This window comes from Sphaeramia orbicularis, chromosome 22 (assembly GCF_902148855.1).
Source record: "Sphaeramia orbicularis chromosome 22, fSphaOr1.1, whole genome shotgun sequence".
Lineage (NCBI taxonomy): Eukaryota > Metazoa > Chordata > Actinopteri > Kurtiformes > Apogonidae > Sphaeramia > Sphaeramia orbicularis.
In genome coordinates, this window is record NC_043978.1 from 23764867 (window position 1) to 23788525 (window position 23659).

A 23659-nucleotide genomic window follows, 5' to 3' on the forward strand; every position below is an offset into this window, starting at 1 on the left:
TTCTCATGACTTTCAATAAACTAATTGGTCATACACTGTCTTTCAGTCCCTGCCTCAAAATATTGTAAATTTTGCTTCCCCACCCAAGTAGACTAAATGTCATCTAAAATTAATGTTTATTTGCAACATAGTATAGCAAACTATTACATGATTAAAAACAAATTAATTTTAGCAAAAAAAAAAAAGTCTTGTTTTGAATGTCTGGGTGATGTTAAAATGGGGTCACGAGCCAAAAAAGGTTGGGAACCACTGTATTAACCAATATAGTTGAGACAGTTACATTAAAAAAAAAAAAAAAAAAAATGTAGGTAGCCATTAAAACACTACCAGCTCCCACAAAACAGGCCCCCATACAAACTTCAGTAGTACCAGTTTGTGCTGAAATTAAGAGCTCATTATGGGACTTAGGGATTAGAATTAACATTAACTTTGAAAATGTAAATGAAGGTCCAAACACAATTACTCTGATGTTTGACTGGAAATCACTGCCTTGGTTATAAATGATGAAAAATGTGTTCATTGTAAAATTAACAATAACCTCTACAATGAACAATATTGTTTTCCTCTGATCTAAATTTGGCCTGCCACCAAGAACATACAAAGAATGTGTGGTCATTGACACTGCCCGTAGCCGTATGGGAAAACTTCTCCCAGTTTACTTCCTGTCAGGCATTCCCATTTAGCCGATAGTCCAACCTTTTTCACACTCCGGGTCAAGTTAGATAGCAGTCTGCGGTTCAGCCAAATCATGTGTGTTTTCATTAATAGTGATGCCATTCAGATAAAAGTTCAATAGGTTTTGAGAAGCAGTGAAAGCCTGAAGCCTGACTTGCACATGCACAGACACGAGGGCCTGAGCGAGAGACGGGAGTTTCAGAGCAGACCCTAATGCCCCATGTAGCCGCTCAAGGCCTCACAGCAGAATTACAAGCCAGAAAAGATTAGCGTCCTGCGACACTAGGAACAGAATGGCTTTTGTTTCCTTCAGGATAATGAGCTCACCCGGGCACATCACACTGAACAAGACAACCAGTGCGGACGCAAATGTTATCATTGCAGAGATGATGCTATCTATCTCAATGCAGTCCCTTTAAACAGAGCGCCTTTATCTTTTTATTCAGCGTGCATATTCATGAGTTTCACAATGTCAGCTGCGTGCATTGATAAAAAAAAAATCAAAGGTGTGTATGGGGGTGATCATTCTATAGTTTGCAATTAAGTCTTTCATGTTGCATTCACACACCGGAAAACTGTCCTGCAGTCCTTGAAGTGGATTCCCAACCCATAGCTCTTTAATGCTCCTGCAGCCAGAAAATATTTTTTCCTAAATGATGGGCTCTAAAAGATGTGTAAAAAAAAAAAAAAAAAAAAATCATGTGTATCATCAGCTGTGGTAGGTTTTCTCAGAGAAAATTTGCCTGGTGTCTACTCTAAAACATGCAGCTATCAAAATCTATTTCACCAATCATTACCGCTAATGGAAAAAACAACTCAAATACACAGCAATTTCATCGTCTCTACTGGATCCTTACCTTTGATTTGACTTGCTTGGAGGGTAAACAGACACAAAATGAACAATATTCCAGACTTCAAAAGCATGGTGGGTAAATTTGGCTATGTATCTTTCAAGCTTGAAGTTGTCATTTGTGTACAGAGTGGTTCAAAACAACAGTAAAATCCAATATGTCTTTATCTTGAGTCCACTGGCAAAGTGTGCTTAAGTCTCCACATGAGTGCTGATAAGGTCTTCAGCTTGTTAGCATGCATCAGCGGTGGGAGTCCAGAGTGTTTTTCCTACTCTTATGTTCAGCTCCTCAGCAGCGGTTTGATTTCAGTCCTGGATGCAGTTGGCAGAGGTGGCTGCATGGATGGACGAACACAAGGAGCAAGGAATGGTTGGAATTCTGTGTCCCTTCTTCCCGCTGTCAGTGTGACAACAGTGACAAGGTTAAAAAAGCAGGTTGTGCTCTTAGTTTAATCTCTTTACCTTCTTCTTGCTGCTTGTAATCCTCTGCGGGGCCACGTGGCTGCCTGGCCTCATCCTGTTAGCCACCTTCTGGGCCCTCATCTGTCAGCTGAGCGTTGGGGAGGTTGGGGAGTTGGGGATCAGCCAAACAGCCTAGACTACTCCCCTCAGGCGCCTCGTGTTTGTCATAGACACCCGGCCGGCCTCTTTGTGTGTTCTCGTCCACTCCTACTACAAGTCACGGAATATCTGTGCATCGCTTCATCCTTTTCATCTCTGTTTAGTTTTCTTTTTAAGAGGATTTTCCCACGTGAGATCAAGCAGTTGTGTTCAGCCTTACAGATTTCTATGCATTCAACTACCAGTCAAACCATGCCCCAGTGTGGTACAGTAACAAAGTACTAATACTTCACTACTGTACTAAAGTATATTTTGGGAGGATTTGTACTTTACTGAGTATTTTTACCTCTGCCAAGGAACGGTGGAGGTTATGTTTTCATTGGGGTTTGTTTGTCCGTCTGTTAGCAAGATAACTCCAAAAGTTATGGACAAATTTGGACGAAATTTTCAGGAAATGTTGATGCTGGCACAAGGAACACATGATCAAATTTCGGTGGTGATCTGGGGGGAGGGGGGGGTGTTGGGGGCAGACTGATCTGCCTTGGCAGAAGTCTGTGCTCTCCGAGTGCTTTTCTAGTTTATTCTGTTTACTTCCACTGTTACGTCACTACATTTCCTAACTCCTAATTCCTGGACCCCAGGAAGAGTAGCAACCGCAATGGTGTAAGCTGATGGGGATCCGTATAAACAATAAACTACATTTCCTAACTCAATTACATACTTCTACTCCGATACGTTTTTAATGAACTGTGTCATTCATTTATTGGTCCCCATTATATTTAAAACAAAATATCTCCAGAGCAGTTTCACAGAATGGTGCAAAAATGGGCACAAATGCTCACTCGGATGCAAAGATGAAATGAAAAAATGTTGGTGGCTAAAGGTCAAAGGCAGTGTTGTATGGTAACGAAGTACTAATACTTCACTACTGTACTCAAGTATGTTTTGGGAGAATTTGTACTTTACAGAGTATTTTGTGTTCTGTTTACTCTCATTTTTGCTTCACTACATTTCCTAACTCAGTTGCATACTTCTACTCTGATACATTTTTTAAGAACAGTGTTGTTACTAATAAAATAAATTAAAGGAAATTTGGTGTTTTCACTGCACAGATTACTGGTCTTGTCTTTATTTCTGTGCATTCAACAACCAGTCAAACTGTGTCCCAGTGTTGTATAGTAACGATACTACATTTAAAACTAAATATCTCCGAAGCAGTTTCACAGAATGGTGCAAAAATGGGCACAAATGCTCACTTGGATGCAAAGATGAAATGAAAAGATGTTGGTGGCTAAAGGTTGAAGGCAGTGTTGTATAGTAACGAAGTACTAATACTTCACTATAGTACTCAAGTATGTTTTGGGAGAATTTGGACTTTATGAAGTATTTTTTATTCTGTTTACTGACACTTTTACTTCACTACATTTCCTAACTCAATTGCATACATCTACTCTGATACATTTTTAATGAACAGTATTGCTACAAAAAATAAATTAAAGGTGTTTTCAGCGCTGAGATTACCAGTGACTGTAATAAATTCAGGAAGAAGATTTGTCATTGGGCCTAATCACGTAATGCGCAAGTGCAAACGACGGTCCACACTCTACCTGTTGGCGATCTGTTGATGTTAGCAGCAGCGTAATATTCAAATTCTGACACCTTTGGTTGTTTTTAGCATTTACTTGTACTTTTGTTTTCATTACTTGAGTAAATTTACTTGTAGATTACTTGATATACTTAAGTACAGTAAATACTAGATACTTAAAGACTTTAACTTGAGTAGCATTTCAGTTGGTGACTTGAAGTTCTACCAAAGTCATTTTTTGGTAGGGTACCTGTACTTCTACTCAAGTGTGACTTTCCAGTATTTTATCAATAATTCAATGAGGGAATTTCTTCAACACTAGGACTCATGACTTGATATACTTAACTACAGTAAATACTAGATACTTAACAACTTCACAAATGGTGACTCAAACTTCTACCAAAGTCATTTTTTGGTAGGGTACCTGTACTTCTACTCAAGTGTGACTTTCTAGTACTTTATACAACACTGCCATGTCCTTCACAGAGCTCATCCTTCAAGGTCTTTCTTCTTCTGTTGAAGAGGAGCATCAATGTCTGACTTCACCTTTTATTCAGTTTGTCCTCAGTCCAACTCTCCTTATTCTGTTGCAAAAAATCACCACTGCAGCTTCACCGTCTTTTGTTAATTCCACTGTCAGCTGCTACACATGAAACATCTTCCTCCTGTAATGTGTCCGTTCGTCTCTTCTCTCTGATTGGTTCATTTGGCTGCTGAAGTTGATCTGTCGAAGGAAGTTGTGTGTAGAGTGTGTGTGGCCTCTCCTTTTACTCCAGTGGAGAGGATTAGCTGTTAACAATTGTCGCACTTAAAAAAAAAAGCCTCTTTAAGAGTAACATAATCCATGAAGGCTGTTTTATGATCTGTAATCTGAACTTTGAACTAATGATTATTGCTAAATGTCGGAGACCTCACAGCATGAGGTGACCCCGAACAGAAAACATGTTGTTAGTTGTGTTTTGTTCATTGGCTCCCGTCGCATTTTACAAGCCAGTGATATAACACTACATTTACGTAACTTTATTTAAATGTCTGAGTCTGCTATTAGACTGAAAGAAGTGATATTTTGCATTTTTAAATGGAATTATGCATTTTAAAACATTTCCCTGTGGTCTACATAAACTGTAAATGCTACACTTGGGTCTGAATTCTTCATTAATTCAACTCCACAGGTCCATCTTCAAACCTATTTCTGAGTAATGACACCAGAAAGGTTGTTTTGAGCACTGACCCTTTAAATGCAAATTACCCCACCCCCTCCAGGTTCTTGACTGTCCCGTTCAGCCACTTGAGTTCGTTAATACAACCAACAACTGAATATTTTAAGTAATCGACTCAAAGTTTGGACATATTTTCAGTATGGACTACAACTGCTGCTGCTGATAAACAATTATGTCGTACTCTGAGAAATGTTCGTCGGAAGTCTTGACCTTATATGTGCAAATGTCGTGATGTAACTAGTTATAAAACGTAACAAATTAAGCAGGAATTAAAACAGGTTGTAGAAATCCACTTGATTTTTGCCGGAATTAATATAAAGATAACTTTGCAGCACCTGGAGGGTTCAAATTCAAACTTTATGAACTTTTAGGGTCCAAATACACAAATAAATGAACCAAAGACTAATAAAAGTGGGTTTAGCAAAATATGACCCCTTTAACGGAAATACTCAGACTACTGCAGGGTTGGTGTATACTGTTTATTATTACAGGTGCTATTTATCGTGAGCATAACTAACAATAGTTTTTCTACAATCTAGTTTACCCCAAGAAGTTAACCCTTTCATGCATGAATTATTAAAGCCGTAATCAAGATTTTTTTTTTTTCCTGCGTGTTTTTATTCCTCAAGTCATTAAAAAACAATGTGATTGGAATTTTTTTTTTTTTTTCTGTGAACCTATTTTTCATGGAGTTGCAAAAATGTCCACTCAACTGGACATCATGCATTTAATTTTTGAAGCAAATAAATGTATTTAATGAGAAAACTATGAAATAAAAACATTTTTCATGCTGCTAATCCAATGATTTCTCACATTTCAACTTAATCTAATACTAGTCATTACTCACTTCATGTGGATAATATGCAAAAAAAAAAAACAAAAAAAACCCAGCAACTTTTTGTGTAAAAAAAAAAACAAAAAAACCCAAAACTGTTAATTACAGTCTAATAACAATAACAAGCAACTGATGTCCACTCAGACATGTTACTGCAGATCAGGTTTATCAAGAACAGCACAGTTACAGTAATGGTCTGAATGTCAGTGTATTATGGGATGGTGCATGAGCGTCCACTGTGTCGGCTCATATGGAACTACAACCAAACCCATGAATATACAAGAGAACAGTTGGAGAATAGCTGTAGAATAACTGTCCACTGTAGTGACCACTGTGCATGAAAGGGTTAATCTATATTATAAAAGCAAAGTGGCCTCTGTGTGTGTGTGTGTGTGTGTGTGTGCATTTATGTGTGTGTCCAAGGATTCACACAAAATCTGGAAAGAGCTGACTCCTGCAGTTTGTCATACTTATGTATTTTTGGTCACGGAAGTCAGCTGCAAAAACGGCAAGTTGATAGGACCAATATTTTGGGAGATATTAGTAATTTTGTAATACAATAGCCTTAAAATCCAGTTGCTATGCCCAGAAGGCTTTGGTGGTGACTGCTGGACAAATGTGGTACAGCATGCACAAATAGTCAACAGCATAAAAATGACCACATCTAGAACCTGTGGATCCCCACGCATCAACGCACTAGTAATTGTTTATGTCAAATATAAACCAGTCAATGTTAAATGCAATCAGTTAATATTACAAACTTGTTATAGTTCATTGATACCTTGAATTAAATGAATAATGGCTAGGTTCAGAAACCAAAATAGCAACAAAATAAAAAAAAAAGATCAATAATATGGCCAAAATTCAAATCAGTGTTTACATGGAGCTAGTAATATTACATATTACACTATGATTTTACCAAATGTTGAAGAAATGTTTTTACAGGAGGTGATTTGTGCTATTACAAATAGTATTAACCTGATTCAGACATGAAGGGACTCAAAGAACTTATGTTGTTAAGAAGTGAAAGCTAATTGTTGAGTCCGTTGCAGCATAAATAAAATATAATGCATAATAAATAATGCAGATATAGAGCTGGTTATCTGTCGTTTTAGTTTCAAAGTTGTGCTCCAAAACTACACTTTTTTGCTATCGTTGTAGAACTTCTGATTCTCCACTTTTGTTTTGATAAGAAGTAAAAGCTTATTGTTTGCTCCAAGGTAACGTCAGTGTGTAACAACAGAGCTACGCCTCCACCATGTTGGACTGAACACTGTCGTCAAAACCCATTGTTTCTTTAGGTGGTTGCGGTCTTTTGGACGATGGAAGTCTGGTTGCTCAAACAAACGGCGCTCACCTTGAAGAATACTCCCCCACATAACGCAGCTGAGCGACGACAATAAAAGAGTATCATTAAGAGCAATATGTGTTAATAACCATACTTAGCCTCAAACGCAAAATAACATTTCTTGATGTCATATAAAGAATACATCTCACATAAAAATTAAACTGCAATAACCAGCTTTTTGACCATTTGGCAGCAGAATTTAGAAACAAATAGACAAAGAAAATATCCTTCATTATGTCCCCAGTGTTTCTGATGAACAGTTTTGAAGCCTTTAGTCTGAATTGAACTTAAGTTTTTTTGAACTAGGGGGATAAAGCTAATGCCCATTTATTGAACGCACAGACCACATGGCAAACCCTGTTACATTAAATGTATTTCAGTTATTACATTTACATTTTACATTTTTACATTTATGCATTCGGCAGACGCTTTTTTCCAAAGCGACTTACAGGGGAAAAACCAAAAATGAAAGAAAAATACAACAATAGATGAAAAACATAAAACAGCTGTACAATTAAAACAGTGTCGTACAGAAGAATAAAAAGCAAAATAATAGACTAAAACACAAGAATAGATTAAAAAGACATAAAAGCAGCTGTACAATTAAAAACAGTGAAATAAAAATACCAAGTAAAAACAACCAAGTAAGTATTAACCCATAAAGACCCAAACATCCACCAATTACCAAAATCATCTATTGATACAAAATGTTAAATACCTGTTGATCCACTAATCCATGTAAATAACTGATGTAAAATGCAGTTTGTCATCTTTTCATGGTCTTCACATATGACCCATTTGGACTTTCAGAGGCTCCGGAGTGAACGTGGAAACACTGTGATCTTCTACAACATCGATTCACCAGTAAAACCAATGGAGTTGGATCAATGACAGTGGATGGAGACGCTTGGTTTATGTTCAGTTATTGATGGATTTTGCTGAAAAAGTCACTTTTTCTTCAGTTTTTCCTCTATTTTTGATATATATATCCTCAACTTTACTCTGAGCTTTCATGGACATCTACATGATTAGTAAATTAACACTGGAAAATACCTGATTTTTACTGGAAAAAACGCAAGAGACAGAAGATAATATTACAATAAATGGTGATAAACCACTTACGGATGGTTAAATATAAAGAAAAATTCATTCGGGAAATGCCACAAATGTCACACTGGGTTAAAAGTAATTTCAGCTACTTGATAAATTTCACCACAAATTCATGCTCACACTAGTCAATGTAGCTTCGGTATGCTTCCAGGCCGAACGTCATGAAACATTTGCATAATAAAATAAAAGCTTCTTAACCTCAACTACATTAGAGCTGCCTGTTATTAAAAATGTTTTATTCATTAAACAGAACCTCCAAAATGTCAAATCTGTTGCACATGTAGGGAAGTTGTCGACACACCTGTCAATCAAAGTCTTCGTGGTAGCCATAGCCATGACCTTAATTGCAATGAATAAGCCTTAATACCATTTAAATGGATGAGTTGTACAAAAATATATCCCAACAGGTGTGAAGAACAGGGAAATTAGCCACAGAATAGACAGCAAAAACCTTTTTGTACCAGTATGTAAACATGTTAATTAGAACTGTAAAGCTGGATATTTTAACCTGTTAAACCCTAACCATATTTTCAGGGGAAAAACGCCTAAAAAGACATACCCAAAGTAAATGAAGAATTACTTCACAATAATAAGGTTCATATGGATGTTCTTGGTGTCTATGGACATTTAGAGACTTCACAGAATCTATTCCTATTATCTAAAATATTGTATCTATTACTATGCTTGAGTAAACTGTAACAAACTAAAAGAGAAATTGGAATTTTTTATCCTCGCCTGTTTTTTTTTCGGCTGGATTGATATGCATAAATTAATTGTTTGTGTCAGATTTTTAATAGCGTATATTTCACCCCACGAAGACTAAAAATCATGTTTGAACATTAAAGTTTGCACTAAAATACACTTTTGATGTACTTTTATTAACATTAGGGTCTAAACTTTGAGCAAAAGTTGAAAAAAAACATTCATTTTCCTGATTTATTACATTTTTAAAGTAGATGAATATTAACATAATTTTTTCAGCCCGCAGGCAGGCATGAATTATGATTAAAATTATGATTAAATCTTTTTTTTTTTTTTTTTATTCCTGAATGTTTACATTCCTCTTTAGGCATGAAAAAAAACAATGTGATTGACATTTTTTTATGAACCTATTTTTCATAGCGTTACAAAAATGTCCCCTCAGCTGGACACCATACATTTCATTTTTAAAGCAAAGAAACATGTATTTACTGACATACTGTATGAAAACTATGTAATAAAATATTTTTTTAATGTTGTGAATCTGATGTTTCCTCACATTTTAACATACCAAAATACTAGTTATTACTCACTCAGATAATATGCAACAACAAAAGCAACTTTTTGCTTTAAAAGAAATTTAAATCACTGTCTAATAACAATTAGCAATTAATTTACACTCAAATATGTTACTGCAGATCAGGTTTAGCGAGAACAGGAAAAGTAATGATGTGAATTGTAATGTATGGGGTGTTGCATAAGTGTCCACTGTGTTGGTTGATATAGAACTAAAACAATAAAATCCATGAACATACAAGAGAACAGCTGTGGAATAACTGTCCACTGTAGTGACCACTGTGCATGAAAGGGTTAACATGGGGGTCTGAAGGGGAATATTTGCCTTTAGAGCCGGCTTCAAGTGGCCTTTCATGGAACTGTGTAATGCTATTATCATCCCACATTTGCAGCTAAGTTAACACCAATAAATCACCTGTTTAAGCATCCAGCACAGAAAATCATGTGTCTGTGTAGCATGGCAACCTCTCCTTTCAGCTGGTTTTTAGTCGTCAATACCTCCTTAGAGAAAAGTCTCACTCTTTAGGAGTTTGTCTCACTAAAAGCAGATGCCTGCTGAGAGTGGTTAGACTGAAATTATTCATAGTGTTCAGCTATCAAGAGTCTGCGTATACTTTACGAGTTGTATAACCAAATCTGACACCACTCTGCACTTCCAGTACACGACCCTGACCCAAATCCTTCGGGGATTAGGATCATGGTCAGGGCCAGAGATCAGGTCTCGGTCAAGCACAGCTCAATTTTTCTTTCATTTATGGTGATATTTTGGAGTAACCTTGGCATCCAGCCCAGTGCATATGAAGAGGAAGTCTAAAATAAAATATGACACTAATGCAACATCATTGTTGAGTTTAAATGTCATTGGCATCATTTATGCATAAAAGCAGCCACATCTTGTTGTCAGGTCTGCAGATTAATAATATATCTCAGTTTATGGTGCATCCATGAGTCGCTTTGATATCTCTCCCAGGATAAACAAATCTTTGTCAGTCTCAGGATTTTATTCAGACAAGCTTGACCTTCTCCCACTGCCTGATGACTTGAATCATTGTCCAATTAGAGAGGTCAGTTTAAATTATGCAACAGAGAGAAAGTGGTACTTGCCATCTGTCAGAAGGGGTTATTTCATTAGGGACGAAGGCAGGATGTCTCTAGTCGGGAGAGTCTGGCGCAGCAGAAGACACCTAAGCTGTAAAATCTGTCATCTGTACCAACAACGGTGTTTGAGCAAGTGAATCCTAGCATGCATGCAGACCATAATTCTGTCCTCACTGACTTTGTTCAGCTAATATAATAATGCAGGACACTTAACCTAAATCAGTGTCACTTCTCATTTTAGTAAGTTGAGTCTAATTTTTTCAACTCAAAAAACCTGTGTCATTCTATTCTAGTGAGGTCCCGGCATTTTTAACCTTCCCCTTGGAGAGCTGAGAAAGACGAGTGCCTCAGGGCTACAGTCTAATATTAGAGTCGTGTTTGTCGTAACGCTCCTCTTTGGGAAAATCCACTCTGGGCTGATTATCGGTGTGATCCACTCCACCACACCTGCAGCAGCAAAAGTGCCATTACCGATGTGGTAGTTTAAGCGTATGTGCCAACATCCAAATCTGTGACCTGGTAGTGGAGTTCATACGTGAGGGTGTTCTTAGTCGTCTATAATCTGCAATGCAGATCTGTTCGTAAGTGTAGTAGAATGCCACTGAGCTTGAGAAGCCCGTGAACCCATTAACACTCAGCATACGCATATTAACTGAGGTGTGCAAAGTGAATGGTAAAGGTCAGCTCCGGCTGCTTGTATTCAGTGGCGACCATCAGGAGGTTCAGTATGTGCGTTAGTGGATTTCTTGAGGCTGACATTTTTTCTGCACATAAAGGTTTTATATTATACGAACGTCTGTTAGAAGAAAAAAAAAAATAAAATACACTGTTCGATTTAAAGTAAAGCTGAAAAAGGTAACACATCCACCTTGTATTCATTGTTCAGCATACTCAGGATTCTCTCTGAAGTCATGTGTTTTCCATTTTTTTTGGAATTTAGCTTGTGTTCAGTGAAGATATGCATACACATGGTGATTCTGATCAGTTTGGACTTGATGTTTAACTAAACTATGACAATTTTTACATACTCGAACATAAAAATAAAAGATTGACACTATGAGGTTCAGTGTGTGCATTAGTGGAGTTCTTCAGGTTGACATTTTTTCTGCACATAAAGGTTTTATATTATACGAACGTCTGTTAGAAGAAAAAAAAAAAAAATACACTGTTCGATTTAAAGTAAAGCTGAAAAAGGTAACACATCCACCTTGTATTCATTGTTCAGCATACTCAGGATTCTCTCTGAAGTCATGTCTTTTCCATTTTTTTTTTAAATTTACCTAGTGTTCAGTGAAGATATGCATACACATGGTGATTCTGATCAGTTTGGACTTGATGTTTAACTAAACTATGACAATTTTTACATACTCGAACATAAAAATAAAAGATTGACACTATGAGGTTCAGTGTGTGCATTAGTGGAGTTCTTCAGGTTGACATTTTTTCTGCACATAAAGGTTTTATATTATACGAACGTCTGTTAGAAGAAAAAAAAAAAAAAATACACTGTTCGATTTAAAGTAAAGCTGAAAAAGGTAACACATCCACCTTGTATTCATTGTTCAGCATACTCAGGATTCTCTCTGAAGTCATGTCTTTTCCATTTTTTTTTAAAATTTACCTAGTGTTCAGTGAAGATATGCATACACATGGTGATTCTGATCAGTTTGGACTTGATGTTTAACTAAACTATGACAATTTTTACATACTCGAACATAAAAATAAAAGACTGAAGCTATTTTTCTAGTGACCTTGTTGCAGCTTTAACCTCAACTCGATTCAGTTTTATCTGCATTGCACCTTTTACACAAATATGCAGCAAATATGAAGTGTTTAACCCTTTAACAATGGCACTTTACAGCATTCAAATTACTGTAACTTTTGAACCGTTTGTGCTATCCATTAAATTCAAATGGTATCGGAAAGGTGAGATCTTGAGCTTTCCGACACTGTGTAACACTTTATGGCAGCAATGTGGGACTCTATTGTAAGTACTGTTTAAGAGACTTCCATTTATGCAAAAAAAATGCCTGGAAATAACAAAAAATATGAAGCCGTAATATGGATACTGAATGTTCAAGACCAAAAAACATGACTGAGCAGGCGTAAAATCTTTGGAAGTTTATTTCTGCAATCTCAAAAAGTTTCATTATGGACATTTACCATTGTTTAGATGATAAATATGCTAAAAAAAAAAAAAAAAACTTCTAGTCTGTTTTTGTTTTTTTTTTTGTTTTTTTTACTAAAACGCACTGTTTTAAGCATTTATCATTCAAAATAATGATAAATAATGGCCAGATATTGAAAGTTGAGTTCTTCCTGTTAACAAATGCGCAAAAGAATGGGCTAAAATGACATTTTCTGGCACTTTTTTTGTAAAGAAAATATGAAGACACCTAGGCAGTTTGTTATAATGGCAGTCTTAAAAGGGTTAACACACAGTCAGGTCTATAAGTATGTAGGCCTTGACAGAAATTTTGTCATTTTGTGTCTGGATCTGAAATGAAACAATCAAGATGTGATTGAAGTGTGAACTTTGAGCTTTAACCCTTTCATGCGTGAATTATGATTACCTAAGTCAAGATCTTTTTCCTGAATGTTTTTATTCCTCTTTAGGCATGAAAAAAAAGCAATGTGATTGAAATGTTTTTAGGAATATATTTTTCATGGAGCTACAAAAATATTCACTCAACTGGACACCATGCATTTAATTTTTGAAGCAAATAAACATGTATTTACTGACATACTGTGCAACAACTATGAAATAAAATCATTTTTAATGCTACGAATCTGATGTTTCCTCACATATTAACATACTATAATACTAGTTATTACTCACTCAGATAATATGCAACAAAAAAACAACTTTTTGTTTTAAAAGAAATTTAAATTACAGTTTAATAACAATTAGCAGTTGATTTACACTCAAATATGTTACTGCAGATCAGGTTTAGTAAGAACAGGAGCAGTAATGGTATGAATTGTAATGTATGGGGTGTTGCATAAGCGTCCACTGTGTTGGTTGATATGAAAGTAAAACAACAAAATCCATGAATATACAAGAGAACAGCTGGAGAATAGCTGTCCACTGTAGTGACCACTGTGCATGAAAGGGTTAATTCAAGGGGTTTAATGAAAAAAGTAAAAAAAAAAAAAAATGCATTGACCATTTAGGAACTGGCTCATCTCTGGTTGATAACTGAAACAGATAAAAGGTCGATGGAGAATTTGTATTTGGTTGCTGTTCATCTGAATTTGCAATATGATGCCAAAAGTGGCAAAAAATGTCACAGGAAGCAAAGGAGACAGACATTCAACTGGAAAAAAATCTATCAGAGAAGTAGTAAAAACTTCAATCAATTTGGTACATTGTTTAAAGAAACAACAATAGTAGACAGTTAATGTGGATGATGAAGAAAAACCTCTTATAAATAACATCCAGCTAAGTTCAGAACACACTGGAGGAGGTCAGTGTGATATTACCGAAGTCTAGAATTAAGAGACCCCTTCATCAGTGTAGATACAGAGGGTCAACACCAGCAGACAAACCACCGGTGACACTCAAGAAGCAGGAAGAACAGATTCGAACTTCACAGAATGCATCTACAAAAGCTGCTCAGTTCAGGAAAAAGATTAACTGGTTCCAGAATGATGGTAAGAGAACAGTCTGGAGAAGACAAGGAACAGCTCATGATCCAGATCAGACCACATCAGTGTTAATTCCAAAGTTACTTCCAAACTGTAATCCATTACAGATTATGTGTTACTGTTATTTAAAAGTAATTCCTTACTTTACAATATTACTGTCTCAGAATTGTAATGTGTTATATGAGTCCTGTATTACTTGTGAGTTGCATACAGACTGTCGTCATAAATGGCATGTGGAGAAGACACCCCCCCCCCCCCCCCCCCGAATGCAGATTCAAAAATCAGAACCGTCCTTGTTTTTTTTTTGTTTTTTTGTTTTTTTTAATATCAGGAAGGCTAGTTATTTTAACCCTTTATCGGGCAAGTGACTATTTTTGGTAATTTCCACATACGTTACAAGACAGTGGCATCAACAGTTACAGTGAGACAACAATCTCAGGTCTAATGTGGTCTACAGGGGGGTCTGTAAGGTCCACCTCTGCATGAACAGTGAGTGTACCTGCTTTGTTAGGTACCATGAAGTAATGGTACTAATGTAAGGAATGATGTTCAAAGGGAGAATGTGGATGTGGACAGGGGTCTGGATCAGCACTGATGTTGGTCTAATGTTCTAAAAGGGAGGTTCTAATGGTTTAAAATACATGTTCCTTTCACCTTACATGTGTTTTCTTGTAATTTTTTATATTTTAATTTTTTTTTTTTTTTTACACTCATGGATAAGGAACCAAATACAGTAACTTCATTGACCTTGATTTTGTACATAATAAAAAAAATCTAGAAACATTTCACAAAAGCAAAACATTCTACTTATGTCCTCCAAAAACACACTAAGGTTGAAATTTTGAATATCAGAGTATTTCTATGAGTGAACTATAACAGCATTAAAAAAAAAAAAAAAAAAAATCTAAAAGATACAGATACAAGTAGAGAGTTGATTCTGGTCTATCTATTTCTTGAAATATTACTTATTTATGTATTTATTTATTTATTTTACACATATGGGCAAGGAACCAAATATGGTAACTTCACTGACCTTGATTTTTTTTACAGGACAATAACAATTTTTGAAAAATTTCACAAAAGTAATAAAGTGTTATGTCCTCCAATAACACACTAAAGTTGATTCTAGTCTATCTATTTCTTGATTTTATTTATTTATATATTTTTTGATGCATATGGGCAAGGAACCAAATATGGTAACTTCATTGACCTTGATTTTCTACATGCCAAAAAAAAAGAAAAAATTTTTTCACAAAATTGATAAAGTCTTGTGATGCCCTCCAATGTCAAACTAAGGTTGAAATTTTGAATTTGAGAGTATTTCTATGAGTGAACTATAAAGGGTTAATATCCAGAGGATGTATTTTCCACAGGGGAGGACGTGAGTGATCTGGAAGACACATGAAATGAAATAGAAATCCTATAAATATGGAAGAACAAGGCCATTCAAGGCTTTATAAATATCAACATTAAAATTAGAAAAGCACTCGCAGAGCACAGGACCCCCCCCCGATCACCACCAAAATTTAATCATTTATTCCTTGTGCCAGCATCAACATTTCCTGAAATTTTCATCCAAATCCATCCTTAACTTTTTGAGTTATCTTGCACGCGGACAGACAGACAAACCAACATAACCTCCTTGGCGGAGGAAAAAATTAAATCTAAAAGACACAGATACAGGTACAGAGTTGATTCTAGTCTGGATCACTGAGGATTTCATTGCCTCCCATAATGCACCAGTCACGTCCCAGTTTGCACAAACACCAACAGAGGGCAGCATGTTAAACAGTCCTGGCAGGAGGCAAAACCACAACAGATTGGAGTCACTGAGGGGAGAGAGGGTGTTCAGGCTCTGCACATACACAAATAACTCATTCAGAAATAAACCTCTTATTTCCCAAGCTACTTTCGCCTAAAACTCATGACCCACTCTCTTCTTTTTGAGCACTTCACAGAGTACGTTTTTTAGGAAAACTGTGGAAATTAATGACTACTATAGAACACATTACACGCTAAATGGATTATATAAAGAAACTGCAGAAAAGCTTAAGATGAAGTCCTGAATCTAGAGCAATGCAACAATAAAGTCATTCAGTCATTAAACACATTAACACACATGATGTATACTTTTTCTTATAAGTGAGTGATTTTAATTTCAGGAGCAGTTCAACACAGAGGAAGAAAACAACGGAAAAAAAAAAACAAAAAACTGCAAAGCTAAATAATTAATTGTGGTAGTCTTACCAAATACCATTTTCATCAAAGGTTCCAGTAAACTCAACAAAAACAATACAAAGACAAATAGTGCAAATTCTACTGGTTTATATATTAATTTTGCAGATGGACACTGGAAAATCAAACACAAATTACATTAAATATATAAAGTTGTTCCTATTTAAAAGACACAATTATGATACTTTTGTAGTCTAGGAAACAGCATATTACAGTATATTTTTAATTTAACCTCTATATAAACAGGAAAAGACTCAATGAGATTAAAAAGCAAGAAATAAGCAGCAGCAAAATTACCCAGGTTACAGACAGCAAAGAAAACAAAATAAAGTCATATATAAACACATATATTATTGAAATATAGGGTGAACATAAGTATGATAATATATGGTCAGTGAAGACAGTAGTTTATATATAATAAATAATAATTTTTTTCTGCAACTGTATGTAAAGGCCTTTTCCCCCCGTTTAATCTGGATTTTTGGGAAAAGACAGGAGGGATATATCCTGAAACAAAAGACTGTAACTATTTGTACTTCTTTGCAGAATTTTAAGAAATAAGGGGAGCAAATCTAAGATATATTTGTACATGAGAACCTAAACTTTGATTTAAATTCATTTAAACTAGGTTTAATTTCAGCATATTTTATTGGACTGTATTAAAAACTGGTTACAGTAGTGAGATTGCCTGGTAGGGGAATGGATGTTAGTTATACATACAAATACATTTACAATGCATTAGTAGAATGTATATGTGGTAGTATTTAGGGATGGGAATTGTTAACAATTTAACAATTCCGATTCCATTATCGATATTGCTTATCAATCCGATTCCTTATCGATTCTCATTGGATGAAAGAATAAAAGAGTACAAACGGGTGTGTTTGCATTAACTGTCTTTTATATTTCCATCTCTGCACAGAAAATATAACATATACAGTGTGTACAAATAATAATAACAGATGATGCCGGGCCTGGGGGTGGACTGCAGTGAAAGTGAAACTAAAGACTTTTTACTAATTCCTCTATTGCCGCATTTCTACTGCGTGGAACCGGTTCGACTCGACTCGACTCGGCTCGGCTCGGCTCGGCTTGTCTCCCGTTGTTGTGCACCTCATTTCCTTTCCCTTCTTCCCTTCGGAAACTTGTATTTGAGGAGTTACGAAGTTTGTTGCCCGCACCGGAACCGATCTGGCGTTCACTCTGCTGCTACATTCACAAGCGCCGCTGAGTAGCGTATCAAATACGTGACATTCCTGTAAATGATTCACATGCTGTGGACAAATGTTTGAGGATATTGGAGGGATTCCACCCTTTTAAAGACATGGAAGCTTTGCAAGTGTTCCAGTGGACCTGGTGTCGTCTTTTAAGACAGTTTCTGCCTTAACGCCATGTTGGCTACATTCTGACCAAAACAATGCAGCGTACGTGTGACGTCATCGTGCATGCACAACAAAGGCAGAATCGATAAGCAGGCAGGCAAACGATTCCAAGGAATGTATATATATATATATATATATATATATATATATATATATATATATATATATGTATATGTATATGTGTATATATGTATATATATGTATATATGTGTGTGTGTGTGTGTATATATATATATATATATATATATATATATATATGTGTGTGTATATATATATATATATATATATATATATATGTGTATATATACAGTGAACCCTCACACTTCGCGGTTAATGGGGGCTGTGACCCCCCCCGCGAATGGTGAAAAACCGCGATGTGGAGTACGACACAGTATATGTACATGTACGCGCGAACGCAAAATCTACGGAATGTACACTCACTTTGACAATCTCTCCTCTGTGCGTGGCTGATGAAGATCTTGATGATGACGATGATGACGATGATGACGATGATCGATGGTAATGAAGATGATGGATTGCCTGTGCAGGTGTGAAGTATGGAATGGTGATACCTGCACAGGTGCTGAGGGAGAGCTTTACTGCTCTCCTGAGGACGCCTCCTCGTCAGCTATTAATATGGGCAGAGGAGACGGATCGTCGACCAACTCCCCTTCCTAGAGAGTAGGAGAGGTTGGTGGAGGCGTACGGGCTGCAGGAGGAGGAGATGAGCGAGCAGGAGTACGAGTGGGAATATTTTTGAAAAATCCATGATGTACTGAGACCGCCATTGCTGAGACCGCGAACTGTGAGGGTTCACTGTATATATATATATATATATATATATATATATATATATATATATATATATATATATATATATATATATATTTATTTATTTATTTATTTATTTATTTATTTATTTATTTTATTTTTTATTTTTTTTTAATACTGTCACAATATCCCCTCTATTTTATGTTGCACTTTAATGAAAAGACTGAGAAATAGATATTATGCCTGTTACAACTGTGTAAAACCAACACTGCTAAGGATGATCTTCGACTGATGTACATTTCTGTATGGTACCGTATCATCAGCATAATAGTGTGGAATTTCCCCTTGTGGGACTAATAAAGGCATATTTTATCTTATCTTTACTATGAAAATTCACTTTAGAAACATGTTGATCAATATTATTCATGTAGATGAAAATGAATTGAAGTGGCCTTAGGAACAACCCTTGGGGCATTCCTTTGGTTAGAGCGAGTAACCCAGATGTAAAAGCTGCCTGTACTGTGTCTCGGTTTAAGAGGTAATTGCTGCGCATGGCATAAAATATCAAAATTAGATCGTTCTAAAATGACTAAATGAAGTATTAAAGCTGTTGCATGTTATAACAGCCTGAAATAAAATATCCAAAACTCTCTATATGTGGGATGATTATTTTTGCCTTTGTTCTCCGTAAGAGATGCCATCATAGATGCCCACGAGGGTTTCCTCCAGCTGTTTGATCTGAAAAGGCGTTAAAAGACAGAGTTCCCATGCTGGTAAAAGGAAGATGGAACTGTGACTCCTGGTATCCTGTGAAATGAAGCCTGTTTATCATGTTCTCCATGGGCAGGCTTCATTTTATCGAGTAGGAAGGGAGTAAAGCAGTGGGAAACTGATAGCGGGGCAGGTGGGAGGAAGGCATGGGGAGGCAGATGACAGAGAGAAATTGACGGGATAATGGGGAACGGTGGAAAAGACACAGAAGTGAAAGAGGAAGGGAGTAAAAACAGGATATGAGAGGCAGAAACTGAGGGAGGACAAGATGGAAAAATAGTGGGGTGAAGCCGGAGTAACAGCGACGTATGGCAACCGAACAAAGACGAGGAAAAGTGTGGGAAGCCGAGAAGGAGGTCAGGCCAATTGACACCCATCGGGTATGCATTTCTGTCCTGGCATATTAATCCACACCTGCTTACAGCTCACAGCAGAATGACAGAGGAGGCAGGGAAACCGTGACCAAATCCAGTGCAGAATATAAACCTGTCAAATCTGCATCAGACACAGGACAACATAAGCATCTCTGCGCTCTGGGGTGTTAAAATGCATGGGTAAATACAACAATTTTAGCAACTCCTAACGGTTTTCAGTCATTCATAGGAATAGGAAATCGTATTAAAAAAAAAAAAAAAAAAAAACTGGAGCTATGTGTCTTGAAAAGGTCATATGTGCTGTTGTTTGTGTGTGTTTTTTTTGCAGTTATGGGCATGTTTGTGTGTTTGTGTTTTGAGTTTAAGTGGATCAGACGTTTTTAATCATGCAGCGAGGCTTTGCTGAAAGTAGAGAGCTCTCGCTTTGTCTGTGGATGCTCAGCTTTCTCACTGAATTTACATCCTGAATGGTGAAATGGCTAATACGGTGTTGCACATTTATGGAAATCGTCAAATAAGAAAACATGCATGCCTGTCAGGATGCAAACATGAGGATGCTCTAAATCAGGGGTCTCAAGCTCATTTTTTTTTCATGGGCCACATTCAGCCCGATTTGATCTCCAGTGGGCTGGACTAGTAAAATAATAGCATAATAAGCAATAAATAATGACAACTCCAAATTTTTGTCTATGTTTTAATGCAAAACCTCCCATTAAATTATGAAAATACTTACTTTTATAAACTATCCAAACAAAATAAAGGTGAATAAAAATAAAAGTGAAATTTCTAAAGAAAAATAAGTGCAATTTTAACAATATTACGCCTCAACTTATCATTTCTACATGTGCATTATGGATTGGATCTGCAAAGACACTAAACATTTAGTAACAGGCAGAAAATGGTTAAAATTGTGCTTGATTTTCTTTAGACATTTCAGGTAGTTCACATATGTTCAGGTTATTCACATTTTATTGTTACAGGATAGTTTGTAAATGTTAATATTTTCAGAATTTAATGTTATTTTTTTGCACTAAAACAAAGACAAATATTTGAAGTTGTCATTATATTATTATATCATTATGTCAGTTAAAAACCTCAGACCTGGCCCGGAATCTGGGTGCTGTCATGGATTCAGACCTGAATTTTAAAAACCACATACAAACAATCACAAAGTCAGCTTACTATCACCTCAAAAATATTTCTAGGATTAAAGGACTGATGTCGCAGCAGGACCTTGAAAAACTTGTCCATGCATTTATCTTCAGTCGAGTTGACGACTGTAACAGTATCTTCTCTGGTCTGCCGAAAAAGTCGATCCGACGACTGCAGCTGATCCAGAATGCTGCTGCTCCAGTCCTCACTAAGACCAAGAGGGTGGACCACATCAGTCCAGTTCTGAGGTCTCTACACTGGCTCCTCGTCTCTCAGAGAATAGACTTTAAAATTCTCTTGCTAACAAATAAAGCATTGAACGGTTTAGACCCAAAATACATCAGAGAACTTCTAGTCCAGTATGAACCATCTAGACCACTCAGGTCATCTGGTGCAGGTCTGCTCTGGGTTCCCAAAGTCAGAACTAAACATGGAGAATCAGCGTTCAGTTTCTATGCTCCGTATATGTGGAACAAACTACCAGAAAATATCAGGTCTGCTGAGAGTCTGAGTTCTTTTAAGTCCAGGTTAAAGACTCACCTGTTCACTGCTGCCTTTGACTAAAAGGATTTTGACTTTTTACATTTTATATTCTCTTTCGAAACTCTGCACTGCAACTCTTACTTTAATGTGTGTTTTTATATTTTTGTCTTACTTTTTGTTTTTAATCACCTTTTACATGTTTCTTTTATGTTTTAAATGTGTTTCTTTATCCATGTCGTATTTCAATGTCCTGTGTGAAGCACCTTGAATTGCCTTGTTGCTGAAATGTGCTATACAGGGTGGGGAAGCAAAATTTACAATATTTTGAGGCAGGGATTGAAAGACAGTGTATGACCAATTAGTTTATTGAAAGTCATGAGAATTTATTTGCCACAAGAAAATTGACATAATAGAAAATGTTTTTATTCTATGTGTCCTCCTTCTTTCTCAATAACTGCCTTCACACGCTTCCTGAAACTCGCGCAAGTGTTCCTCAAATATTCGGGTGACAACTTCTCCCATTCTTCTTTAATAGTATCTTCCAGACTTTCTCCTAATAGTTTTGCTCATAGTCATTCTCTTCTTTCCATTATAAACAGTCTTTATGGACACTCCAACTATTTTTGAAATCTCCTTTGGTGTGACGAGTGCATTCAGCAAATCACACACTCTTTGACGTTTGCTTTCCTGATTACTCATATGGGCAAAAGTTTCTGAAAAGGTATGGATAATAGTGTTAGGTATGATTATGACATCAATATATGTTTGGTTTCAAAACAATTGACGTAGTGCCTGCTGAGAAAAAACAACTAAATGTTCATTGTAAATTTTGCTTCCCCACCCTGTACAAATAAACTTGCCTTGCCTTGCCTTATTTAGAGGCATAATATAAAATAATTTTTTTCACATCAAACCAAGAAGAAAATATGGAGTCATTATTTGTTGTAGGTTAATATGCTATTATTTGACTGTAGATCATATTGGTCTGTATGTGGAACCTGAACTAAAATGAGTTCGACAGCCTTGACTGTGGAATTCTTGCACTTCTCACATTCATCCCACGGGCCAGATTGGAACCTTTGGCAGGCCTCATTTGGCCCCCGGGCCGCATGTTTGACACCCCTGCTCTAAATCCTAACGTCCCTGCACACACACTGACACTATTATATCGCTGAACTGACTCCGGCTTTAGAAGCGACAACAGATCCGGTCACATTTACCTCTGCACCCATTTGACCTTCTGATCTGGGTCATGCGGTGGTTGTCAGTGTTGTCGGTCGGAGGAAAACACCCGCTGGGAAGTCAAGAGGTTGAAATGACCGGAACCTTTCAATCAGAGCGACGTTAACATCACCTTCTATGGTCTGTTACTAGAAACGCTTTCTGAGACCGTTTTTCATTGGCCTACATGCCCCCCTTTTATTACAAGTGACAAATGAATTACCTACACACTGATGATGTGTTCAGGAAGGGCATGTAGATCCCAGTGAGGCTTGTTCCACCTCTAAACTCGGACACCACCTCTGCAAGCAAATTGGGTTGAAATTAGTTTTTTTTTTTTTTTTCTCTGCAGGCAGTTGGCCTCAGTCCAATATGGAAGCACCTACACCTTCACATTGAGGTGTGCTATTTAACTCAATTTGGAGACCTTAAGAAGGGAGGAAAACTTCTTTGACATAAACCAGAGACTTATCCAAAAGGTTGAAAATGAGATTATTTGTGTGTGGTACATTCATTCATTCATTCATTCATTTCGTCTGCCAGGAGGTATTGTGATCACTTTGCTTTGTGTGTTTGTTTGTTAGCAACTTTACGGGAAAACTATAGCAACCATCTTTACCAAATTGTACCCACAGATAGGCCTAGGCCCTGGGACCAACCCATTAAATTTTGGGCCAAGTGGGCCAAAGTTAAGGTCACAGCAAGGTCACAAAATCTCAAACTTTCCTATCTCTCATCATTGAGCAATTTTCGAAAATTCATAAAAAATTCAAAACGACTCCAATTAGCCTCCAATTTGATACACCTATAGCTTATAATAACATCTTGTATCTGGCACAAAATTGTCCACATCCACTGTGGAATGTGGACTCTGTGGACATTTCAATTTAACATTGAAAATTCCATTTATGACACATTTTTCATTATAACTCAACAAATATTGATTGGAATTTAATATAATTTGACATACACATGACTGGTACCAAGCTTCAACTTTTTCTGCTGTATGGAACAACCTTGAAACTGTTTAATTTAAAAAGAAATAGTCGATCCACACACGCACAC

The 23659-nt window shown here is 36.5% G+C and overlaps 1 protein-coding gene across 5 annotated transcripts in view; it reads right to left on the reverse strand.

The window, feature by feature from the left end:
* impg1b (interphotoreceptor matrix proteoglycan 1b) overlaps positions 1-2287 on the reverse strand; it is a 63683-nt gene extending 61396 nt beyond the window's left edge. For all 5 annotated transcript variants that reach the window (XR_003934578.1, XM_030127366.1, XM_030127367.1 and 2 more), the window contains exon 1: positions 1533-2287. Coding sequence is in view for 4 of the 5 variants with exons in the window: in XM_030127366.1 (XP_029983226.1) it covers positions 1533-1599 (67 nt within the window). In the remaining variant the exon portion in view is untranslated. The remainder of the gene's footprint in view (positions 1-1532) is intronic.
* Positions 2288-23659: the final 21372 nt, after the last annotated feature.